At 41.1% G+C, this 12,218-nt stretch overlaps 1 protein-coding gene across 1 annotated transcript in view; it reads right to left on the reverse strand.

The window, feature by feature from the left end:
- Positions 1–6,549: 6,549 nt before the first annotated feature.
- The window catches only part of LOC138292187 (inactive dipeptidyl peptidase 10-like), a 392,581-nt gene continuing 386,912 nt past the window's right edge, over positions 6,550–12,218 (reverse strand). Inside the window, exon 25 of the mRNA XM_069230625.1 lies at positions 6,550–9,640. Within this exon, the coding sequence (XP_069086726.1) occupies positions 9,503–9,640 (138 nt within the window). The 3' untranslated portion in view covers positions 6,550–9,502. The remainder of the gene's footprint in view (positions 9,641–12,218) is intronic.

The following is a 12,218-nucleotide window of genomic DNA, read 5'->3' on the forward strand; positions in this document are numbered from 1 at the left end:
TTCTGAGTTGAGATTTACAACTAACAGTCTGACTTAGAGTTCGCCAGATAGGTTAACCCATCACAAAAGTGAGCGATATTCCATCTGCCTTGTTATGAGTACGATTGGGTGTAATGCGCTTCTAATACGGTGGACAGGATAACTGTCACGTTTGTGATGGAGTAACCCATCTGCCGAACTCTAAATCAGGCCCTAAGTAATGACTCCTCTCCCGTCAAATAGGGGGTTGGAGTCACTTACAACTGAATTTACAAGTGTAAAATTATTACTCAAAACTGTGCACCTGTGGTGGAAATCTCCACTACTGGGGCAGAGATGTCCCTGTAGGAAAGTATAGGGAAATTTAATTAGGCTTATTTTTTTTTTTAAAGAAACAGTAATGAAATAATTTCATTCTAATGTGATAAATAAATATAAAATAATTTAAAATACCTAATATTACCCTAGAATCAATACGAATAAAATGTTATAACACATCACTTCCCAAAGTAAATTTGTATTGAATTATACAATCATTTAAATATGGTAATTTACATTATAAATATAAATTTTTGAACAATAATTAAAGAATAAAAATACCCACCTTCACTAACATTTTTATTTTTGTTTACCTTGTAGCAAACCTGAGTAAGTTATATGTTCAATTATTAAAATAGTTTTTAGATTAAAAATTATGATATTTTGTAAAATAAGAGCATTCACTAAAAAATGATTATTGTTACATTTTGCCACTAATTAAATTAAACACACATCAAATTATAATTTAGAACTACTTTAATTGATTTGACAACTAAGGGGTGTATGTTTAAATCCCTGCCTCCATAATTTTCTATGTGAGTGTGCTGCAGTACCAGTGGTGGCCATGGGTGGCGCTAAACTTACTTCAAGGCTGGGCTGGATTACTTTTACGCCTCTTTTGACACCATTGTGGCTTTAGTAAATTTAGAAGTCTATTTTGTGAACTGCAATTATCGTACTCTTTTATGTTGATTTCTATTTTGTATTGGTATTTCTCTCCTTAAATCCATCCTACTTACTCCCTAACCCTTCCTTTTTTTGTAGTAATTAATGTCCATTTTCACACCACTTTCCCTGGTCCCTTCCAGATTTACTAAAAAAAAATGAAATTTTTGTAAAGAAAGATAGGAGAGACAGAAGTCGAAATCACCACTCACAGGTTTGTGAAATTTACCTTGGACAGGTGGATCATCTCTTTGACTCACATCCCATTGCGTTGGAAACCTCCTGGGTGTTCTGCCATGTGCAACATGAAAATTATGTCATAATTTTTCAAAGTCTTACTCATGAGCAATATTTACATGCGACTTTCATTTGCACAATGCAGGGTATCACAATCTTTCTTCATCTGGGGCCCGCTGTATGACAATTACAGATTGCGACTCGCAATTAGCATTTTTTTGTGAGTTGCAAATTGCAAGTCACAATCTTTAATGTACAGCAGTGTCTGAGACACTATTAGCGATTACCAAATGGGTGACAAAGGACCTGCCTCATTATTATTCATGAGGCAGGTCACAATTAGCGACTTATTTGGGAATGGCCGCACTCACAGGGATGGTGGCCTGCTTGGGTCAGCAGACCACCATGTTTGTGACTGCTTTTTCAATTAAGCAGTTTTTTATGAATGTATCCTGTTTTCCTTAAAGGTAAATGGGATGCATTTAAAAAACTAGAAATGAAAAGTTTTCTTTTCATTTTTTCAGGGTAGGCAGTGGTCTGTGCGACCACTGCATGCTCTGAAAAAACATTTTCGTTATCACTCACAAAGGGGAAGGGGTGTCGTTGGGACCCCTTCCTGTTTGTGAATGGGTTAGCACCAATTTGCAATTGGTGTTAACTGTGATTGTTTTGCGACCGCATTCACAGTCACAAAACAATCATACATGAGGGCCTGTGAGTCTCAATTAAGAAGGGACGCCCTTGGAACGCCCCTCCCTAATTGCGAGTCACAATCCCTATTTTGCAAGTCGGTAACAGGATAACGAATCGCAAAATATGGATAGTACATTGTACAAGGCCATTTTGCGGACGCAAACGACAAAATTCGCCTTTTGCGACTGCAAAAATGCTTTGTACATCGGGCTCTTTCTTCCCTTCCAAAGGATGTTTACCTACCCTCCTGGGTCGATGAGTACTGCTGAAATCGCAGACTAGACAAAAGTGTCAAAAACCTTCCACCCGTTGAAGGCAAGACTGGACATTAAGACCCTCACATTGGACCACAAATGCCTTCATGTACTGGCACTCACGTACTTTGCTGACAAGTATCCCAGAAAAACCCTTGTCAACTTCAGCCAACAAAGCTGATGCTATTTGCTGTGCCACAATAATCCTGAAAAATTGACAGCGACTGCAGATTTTCGGTTCCGAATCAAGCCCTCTCTCCATTCCATTCCTGGATCTTCTTGACAAATTTCTTACATTTTGTGTCCTTCGCAAGCCCCATAGCTGATGGTGAGACTCCTTATGCCAGAATAAAGAATAGTCCCCGTGTGCTCATTATGAACAATGAAATAAATAAATAAACTAACAAATGGCGGAGATATTATCAGTTGTTTCCTGTATTCTGTTCCAGCTCCTGTTCTTCTGTGCCTCATTCAACAGGGGCACATGTTTACCAGGAAGAGTCAGAGCATGTTTGAGTGGCCACCTTCCTCCAGGAAAGAGTTGTGAGCTGCGTGCTCCCCAGAATGATTTATAAATGGCAAACTTTCACCTGTGTCCTTTCTTCTTCAGGATCTGAATGCTTCTCGGTGTTCTCTCGGCTAGTAATAATGCAGGTAGGTCTTTTCCCCGACTTGCCAGCATTTCCAAACTTCATTCATCAGTGAAACCATTAAAAGGACAGGTTGGGATTCTGAAAAAAAACATGTTTTAACATTCACAACTCGACATCCACAGTAAGGTCTAGGCCACTTTTCCCACCACTCCTGCTGGTCCAACTCGTATTTGCTACAAAATTGTATACCCTCATGTGCATAGATCTACGCCACTGTGGCAACATTTCCGGTTGGTTTCTAGCTTGTATTTTGTAGTAAGTAAATCATACTGCTAGAGTACTATATTATGAATTCCATTTTATATACTCCATAGTGCAGCTTGTGAATCACTCCCAACAAATATCTCTGTCGCTGAATTGACTATTCCATTTTGCTCTGTATGTTAATCTAAATTAGGTACATATCAACTACGGATGGGCTAATGTTCTTACAAAGACATCATAAGTACTTAGTAAATCAACGTTCTTCTAAAGCAAATTAGAACTTTGGAATGTTGGGAGTTCCTTGGAAACCAATGGTGTGCTCCGGCTTCTAATGCCTGGTAGAAGTCCAACATTCCAATGATGTTGTTCACAGCTGAATTCAATCACCTAGGGCTCCTGAGGCCTTTGTTTTATTTAATAGAATATTCTGCCCTCTAGTGGCAGAATCTTCTCATAGCCTTATAGCCCTCTGTAGCTGGTATATGCCAGCATTAAAGTCCTGCGGCCTTGTTAAAGGTCCCCTCCTTTAGCTCTGGCCTTTAAGGCCGCAGTGGGCCTTTAATGGCCGGTGTAGACTGCTACGGTGGGCTATTAGGCTATATGATTAACCTATGGGTTGGTGTTCCTGTGAAGAAAGGGACAGTCACACTGACCTGTGAATCAGTAGTTTTGTGAAAAAGAGCATTATCAAAAACCTATGGGGCAATGTTTATCTAAAACAGTCATCCAGAGTAAGCCGAGGCCCAATCTCATTAAAAAAAGACAGGCATAAATTGCAAAGTAAGACGTTGTGTTCATCAGTACGTTTAAGAGATATTAGTATATTGAGTGAATCTCTCACAGACCCAGACACAGAGCAGGATGCAGAGGAACAGCAAACACCAAGGATTCTCTATGTTCCCTGCAAATAGTTTATGTCCAAACTTGGATTTGATTCTGCTTGGCTCCCTTGTACCTTTTATAGTCCACATATGTTAGACTCGAAACCGGAATCAAATTCTTTGGAGTTGGTTTACTGATCTCACTTGGATTTCATTTTTGGCACTGGCTGTTGAGATTAGCGCTTGTCCCACAGTGGGCAGGTTTGAAGCCTATCCTGTAATCAGCTGGATTTGGGCATTCACTGTCCAGCTTCTAAGGATGGGAGATACAAGAAGCATTGTTGATGGTAAAAATAATGCCACTTGGACAAAACAGTTTTCACTGACAAAGGTTTAAATATGACTTTTAAGAGGCATCACACTTTAAGCAGTACGACTGCTGGCAAAGTATGCTGGGAAGGGACCCCGAACTTAGAAAGATGGTTGGAAGAAACATTTTAGCTCTTGCTATCCTTTCCCTCTGGTTTTTATACCCTCTCTGGAGTACAATGCATGAAAAAACTGAGGAAAACTACAATAATTGTATTTTAGGCTATATTGAGTTTAGTCAATGCGTTCTAGCTTAGTAGGATCAGGCCAGGTAATCATCTGCAACAGTTACTTGACAGACAGATAAACATAGGTTGTTCTGATGCTCTAGACAGAAAGCTTTTAGTAATGGTGTATTAAGGTATTGTACAGTATTGTAACATTACATAGCTATTACTACCCCTATGCGGAGTGCTAAAGCACTTGCCCATGGCAAGGTAGACCATCTAAGCTGTGTGGTTGGAAGGGGAGTGTGTGGAAAGTGTATCCATGTTATGCATGATGCCCACCGAGGTGCGATGATTGTTATGGGACACCACTTTAATAATCTCTGTAGGTTCCTTCGTGGTGTTTCTTAGGATCACAGCTCACTAATCTGGTTACTGCACAAGGTTTTACATTCTGGGATTTTCTGTTTATGTGTATGGTCCTGAACAGGCATATGTTGAATGAAGTGATGGTCAGGGTGGCTTTGGATAGTATGTGTTCTGTTGCATGTTTGAGTGCTATTTTCTAGATTATAGCAGCAATTCGTGCCTTACTTTATTAAAGCAATTGCTCCAGAAGGAATAATTTTCTCATCATGTGTCTTCCATTCCAGAAGAAGTAAAGACCACCCCTCAGGATATCTGAATATAGCACGGCTGGCTTCCTTCTCTTCCTCTGAGGAGCTGCTACACATTTTTGTGTCAGTGTCTCCTCGCTGTGGCTCCCGCCTGGTTAGCCTTTTTCGGTTTTTGGAAATCAAGGGAGGCTACAGACTTCCTATCAGGAGATAATGTGTGCTTTAGACCCTCCATCCCCTACACTATCTCTCTAGGGTCAATTTGTCAGTCCCCATTGCAGAACCCTCAAACGGGAGAGGGCGACATGATACAAAACAGGGGTAATGGATTGACTAAATGGCATACGCTGCACTATATAAAACAAAATGTAACATAATAGGAGGTCCATGTGCCCAGCATGACCTCTGAATGCACTATTCCAAATCCATTGCTTCTCAATGGGAGGATCGACCCTCTACTTTTAGTGGAGGAGTATATTGCTGAATTGCGTCAACACGCACACATCAATGTAAAACGCATGTCAATGTAAACATTAACTCAGAGTGTAGCAAAAGGGGTGCTTGCATAAAGAGATATCTCAGGAGTTAGAAAAGCAATCTTTTCTCGGGGTGGTGCCTCTGGCATGTGGAAAGATTGGAATATTTGTCTATGTCTTTCATTTTCATCTAAAATCCAGTAACTGTCTTTCGGTCCATGTGTAATTAGAAGGTAAAACATGAATGTGCTGAATGACAGCACTTATTTCATTTGTTTGTGTTCTTTTTTTCCGACTGTGTGTGTGTGCCAGTGCAGGAGATCAGACGTTAGAACCTCAGGAGATAAAGTGCATGCAGGATGACTTCTACAAAAGCGCCATCTACTGTCGTAGTTGGGAAACAACATACGTACTAAAACAGGAACTGTGGATATTACAGATTATATTGCATTCGACTTTGTAGTGATATATACAAAAATGCATTTTTATTTAAATCGCCAGCATATCTGAGAGGGAATCACAGAATCCAGACAGCCACATTTTACTTGTGTTTTCGTTTACACAAAAACTCCCTGATATTAGATTTCTTTACCTTGCACAGTGTTAAAATTGGTTTGTTGTTATAGACTCTCAAATCAAATACATTGCAGTTGCAGCTCTTGGACCAAGGGTTGGGACTGTGACAAGAGTTCCCCCAATCTAGAGATTAGACCATGATGAGTGTCACTGCGGCAGGGGAAAGATGCTATATTGCTCCATGTTGGTATGATACCATGTTCCAGGCTTCTTTTTTCAAAACATTGTCACCATGTGTGTTAGTCAAATTTGTTGAAATGAAGCAAGAAATTTCTACAACTCCCAAAATGCACTGATTTGCTATATGTATGCCCATGACTAAAAACATGGGCCCGTATTTATACTTTTTTTAGCGCCGCATTTGCGCCGCTTTTTGACGCAAAACGCCGCAAACCTTATACTTTTTTTAGCACCGCATTTGCGCCGCTTTTTGACGCAAAACGGCGCAAACCTACAAAATACAATGGTATTTTGCAAGTTTGTGCCGTTTTTGCGTCAAAAAACGAAGCAAATGCGGCGCAAAAAAAGTATAAATACGGGCCATGATATCCTGTTGACCTAGCCGGGGTGGAAACAGAGTTACCAAAGGGCCCCACTGAAGTCTCTATTGTTTAAGATGAAAGGGACCATCTAGATGAGGTCAGTTTTTTCGTCTTTCCCTGATCACTATTCAATGCTGATGACAGCCAGATGCAGAGAGCTCACAACCTTTTGTGCCTCTTTTGTGGGTGCTTCTGGCTAGAGACTACCCTGTTGTGGAACAGCATCAATCTACACAAAGGCTGTGTCTAGAGAGCAGTGTGGAAAGCACACAGGAAAGAAGAAACACCCCAAATGGGCTCTGAAAGTGGAGACAATGGATCCACATCTCCTGTCTACTTTGTATAAAAGTAGGAGCCACTGACCCATTTGTTCAATTTCCAAGTTTTCTTTGACCAAGGTGGGGAGAGTTTTGCAGAGCACTCAGAGGATTGCAGTGTAACAAGAGCTGGAGTGCGCCAGACAGCTAGTTTCACCGATGTGACGGGGCATCAGCTGATGTTTTGCCTTGCTGGAAGAAGCTGTTCATTTGAGCTGAGGCACCTAAAAGCCAGCGTGACCGCTGAAAGAGGGACAGAGCCTTCCAGCCCTGCAGCAATGGTTACTCTACAGGAAGAGTAAAAAGCAGTGAGACCCTGGTACTGCTGGGATCTACCAGGAGAAGGAAAATGTAGGAGAGTGATCTGTGAGGCCCTGGAGTAATGGAGACCATCTCTCTGATATTGTGGTTCAACACAGGCCCAAATTTACAAACCTGTCAAACAGAGCAGCACAGCACCCTAACTTGCTGTGCTGCATTGTGTGACAGGACATGCAAGGGCCACGTCTGGAGAGATATGGCACTATCCTGGTCTCTCCATAGCGTCAGCATACAATCAGGCTGCCGAGTGCCACAGACACACCTCTGCATCCTTGCTTGAGGTGCTCAAGGATAACTCCCTAATTGATACTGGTGGCTTCAGGTGGTGTATTCCAGCACTCAGTTTTGGAGGCAAGGACATCTTTTTCATCATAAGATATGGAATAAAGAGAGAGGAAAGCAGAAAATGGAGAGAAAAAGCAGAAGGGAAAGATAGAAAACCAGTGACAGGGTGTAATCAAGGTCAGACAGCCTTGGTATTCAGCAAAACTCGAATTCAGCAGCACCAATAAGCTTCCAAGAAAACCTGTGGGCCCCTGCACACTTTTTACAAATTAAGCACAATGCATGGTCACATTAAAGCTCTTCAGAAGGGATAGCAAGGCCTCCCCCATAAAAAGAAGGTTCTGTATACAGGTGAGGTAGTCTAACATGTGGTGCTCCCCTGCATGGATGAGATGACTTCTGCACTGTTGTAGGATGTAGAACAACATTCCATTGAGGGGTGTGGGGGATTGTGCAAAAAAGTATGGGAAAATGATAGTTAATTTGGTCAGGAAAACAAATAGCATTGTTTCTCTATCACTAGGAATGTGGGTTCTTTGAAGTGCAACTGCAATGGGGAGGAGAACCACCATGAAAGGAGCAGCTTTGGTGGGTCAAAAGAGAGAAAAATATACTTGCAGATTATAAATAAAGCTCCACATTCTGGCCCAGATTTATACTCTGTTTGTGCCGAATTTGTGTCATTTTTTTTAACGCAAATTCGGCGCAAACCTAACTCCATATTTACACTTTGGCGCTAGACCTGCCAAAGATTTGGAGTTAAAGTCAATTTTTTGCTTGCGGGAAACTACCTTACGTCAATGAGCATTCCAGTACAAAAAATTATGATATGGTCTTAGCGCCATATTTATCCCCATGCTAAAATCAAGCGCGGGCCTTAAATAATGGTGCTAAGCGTTAGGGGACCAGTGGGCCTATGTCCATGGTCAGAGATCATAGAATGGGCCCACATGTGCCCTTCCCTAGCCCCAGGGACACCCCCTCCGCATTTTTAAGCCTCTAACCAGAGTAGCATCATCCTTTGACACACAACCTCCTGTTCCCCTTACCTCTCCCCCACCCCGCTAGCATCCTTTTTCATGACGCTAGCCGAGCCTTACTGCCGGTTACAGTCATTCCATAAATATGGCGCCCGTCCGGAGTCTTGGAATGGCGCTAGCTGGCGGTATACCTTTTCACGCAAAAAGTATAAATCTGGGCCTCTGTGTCATAAATCAGTGCAAGCATGCAGCCACGTTGCCACTGAATTATTAGATTAATCACCTGCCAATGACAAAATAGACTCAATACATGGAGTTGTTAACTATGAATTTGAATTAACCCACAGTTGCAAGGTATTATTTCCCGAACATCGAGGTTGAAGTGAATTCAGTGCTGTTCACCCACAGTTTCTTGGAAAAAGAGCATTACAAGCTTGCTTCTTCTAGCATGTATCATGCATCCCTAACAGCACCCAGTGTTTGATCCCACTGAGAAGTGGGCCTGGAATCGTGTCCTCTCATCTCAGTCCATTCGCTCTTCACTTGTCAATAGTCATATCATGAGGCATTCTATATTATATGTGCAATCCAGAAAACAAGCAATCAAGATGCAAAAGTAAGGGCTGCAGAGGGAAAGCTCTGCTTGTCCACTAAGAGACAGAATATCCTATTAGAAAAGAAAGTGAGCCCCTGGACATGGCTTAGAATCCAGGACCACATGTCACAAAGGTAGACTACCTGTGTCCTGTTTGCATGAAAGCCTCTACCTGGCTTGTGCCTGGCTAGTTCACTGTGACATGAAACAGTCAAGCATCATTCGCTGTTCCGATGAGCCCACTGACAGAAGCTCAATACAGCGTCAAGGGCAGTCGTCACCTTCTGCCACAGGTCAGACATGGTTTGAGCCATACGTGCTTGAAGGCATCTCATAGGCATAGGGTTTTTGAGTTGAAGAGCAGGCTGTTGAGCCATTGCATGCTCAATTGTCTTCTTGTTAGTCTGTGAATTAGTGGAAGCGCCTGTGGTGCTACGAGTCTTCATCCTCATGACGAGAAGCATGCTTCATCTGAGTGACGTGGAAGCAGTCTTGAAAGTAGGAGATGAGGGTCTGGTGAAGATGCAGTTTGTTTTCTGAGAGGAAGAAATGACTTTCATCTGGGTAAACCTACCAGTTGGGAGAGAAACACACAATAAGTCATGGGTACCTTCCCTTTTCAGGGATTAATGACCGTGTCACAGACTATGCATCATATAAAGTCAAAAGTTCTGTTAACTACTTAATAATGTGTATGAGAAAGCAATAAATAGCTATTATATTTGGGGTGCTCGTGCAGACTACATGGTGTTATTGCACTGGGTATAATGGCAATGATACTGATCTATGGGTGAAAGACTGAAGTTATCATATGCTGCATGGCTCCAGATTTCATAATTTCTGACCGATCTGTGAAGGTTTTTAGCTCATGCAATTCATACCACAATCCGGTTGTCAGGTACCCTACTAGGACCTCGCACTGGTTGTCTAACCGAGAAAGAGATTGCAGAATTCAGCAGAGGTTCCTTCTTGCTTTTTCAGAACATTGATACTATTGCTACTTTCCGATTAAAGATGAATTTTTCCCTATAAATACAACACCAGTCATGGGGTTTGATTCAGGAAACTATTATGCATTTTCCCTTTCTTCTTCAATCACATACATTTTTACTACACACCTTGTGTTTTTCGGGATAGTTCTGTGACTCTTGACTTTTTCCAAGTCACTCAAGTGTTCTCCGCTGTTGAACTTGGCTTTATAAGAATAAATTGCTACTATGACCAACCTCCACTGCTACCTTTGGAGAATCATGGACAACATCATTTATGATAATTCCAAGTTTGTTAGTCCTTCCTGCACCCAGCAGTCTCACACCTCCTCCCAGGACTACAACTCCTGTGCCATGTCTAGGAGGATATAGCATTTTTCTCAACAGTCCTAGCACCCTTGTTGCATACAGTGTTTGCTGCTATTGTTTTTCTTTGTACATTCATAGAAAAGCTATTTCATAGAATATGATTGCTAAGAAACATTTAATCTAAACTGTTTAATGGAAATTTTCAGAATGAGTGACATTTACTTTTCATAGAAACCAATAAATAGAATGTCTTTTCGGTCTAAAATGGGTTTGTAATGCTTATTTTTTAAGTGCAAATGCAATGGTTTCAGGTCTTACTTTCAGAAACAGTTTTGCCTGAGACATTTATTTTAGAGCTTTACAACTGAGGGAACAATATTTCATATTTGAATCTTTTACATTGTCATACAATTACTTTGGACACTTTTAATTCACTGGCCCATCACCACTCGTAAACATCGTCCACCATGGACCGCACACCTAACCTACATGTATCCTTGAAGCCTATGAGCCCTTTCTACCTCAAACACATAATTCTTGAACCATAAAATCACACACGACACCCATTCCTGAACTCAAAAAATCCCTTTCTACGCCTAAACCCCACTAATCCCATACCTCCTTAAACACCTCAGACATCCATATGCCATTGATCCCTGGCTACTACCCTTTAACACCAGCCATTCATGATGCCTTAAGATCTCCTCATCACCCTAGATTGCTCATCCATGATCCCTAAAAAACCCTTTCTACATTTAAACTCCATCTATCCCTGAATCCTTAAAACCCCTCACCATCCTAAACTCCCCATCCTTAATCCTAAAATCTCTTCACCACTCCAACTGCTGCCCATAATTGAACTTCAAAACCCCCCACTAGTCCTAAACTCTGCCCATCTCTGAACTCTAAAACCCCTCAACACCCTTATACTCCACCCATCCCTGAAACCTAAAAAACGCTTCACACACCTAAACACCTCTCACCTGGGTTCCCTAGAAACCTCTCACCATCCCTACACCCCACCCATCTCTGAACCCTAAAAACTCCTTTCTATGTCCAAACTCCAATTATTCCTGACCTCTAAAAAACCCTCATCACCCCAAACACTAGCCATCCCTAAACCCAAGAACCCCACAGTAGTCCTAAATTCCAATCACGTTTAATGCAAATTTGGATTTTTCCTTAAACATATCTTTCCTTTAAATGTTTACTTTAATTTTTGATTTTTTTTGTATTTACTTGTATTTTACCATCCCTACCCTCCAACCATATCTGAACTTTAAAAACACCTTTCCATGCCCAAACTCCAATTACTCCTGAGCCCTAAAAAACCCTCATCACCCCAAACATTAGCTATCCCTGAACCCAAAAACCTCACAGTAGTCCTAAATTCCAAACACATTTAATGTAAATTTGGATTTTTCCTTAAACGTATCTTTCCTTTAAAATGTTTAATTTTTGATGTTTTTGAATTTTATTAAAATTGTCTTTCTTTAAAATAGATTTTCCATGATTTGGTTTCCTCCTACGTGGTTTCTCAGTTTTTGTTTTTCATGAATTCACATGCATCAGTGACTGCTCAGTGAACTACTGTAGGCATTACATGTATCTATACGTGATCCAATGATCACAAGTTCATTAAACTCAATGCCACAAAAGAATGTTTTTACGTGAGAAAAATGCATTTCTGCATCCATTCGTTTTCTTGATACAATGTGTTGCAACTTGCTAAATATATCTGCATATCAAGATTCTACATATGGATTTTTGTTTATCCTCCTTTATTTCAGCCTGCCCATAGTTTTGTAAAAAGATATGCTTTAATCCTGTTGGGTGTCCCTGTTGTGGCG

Source organism: Pleurodeles waltl, chromosome 4_2 (genome assembly GCF_031143425.1).
Source record: "Pleurodeles waltl isolate 20211129_DDA chromosome 4_2, aPleWal1.hap1.20221129, whole genome shotgun sequence".
Lineage (NCBI taxonomy): Eukaryota > Metazoa > Chordata > Amphibia > Caudata > Salamandridae > Pleurodeles > Pleurodeles waltl.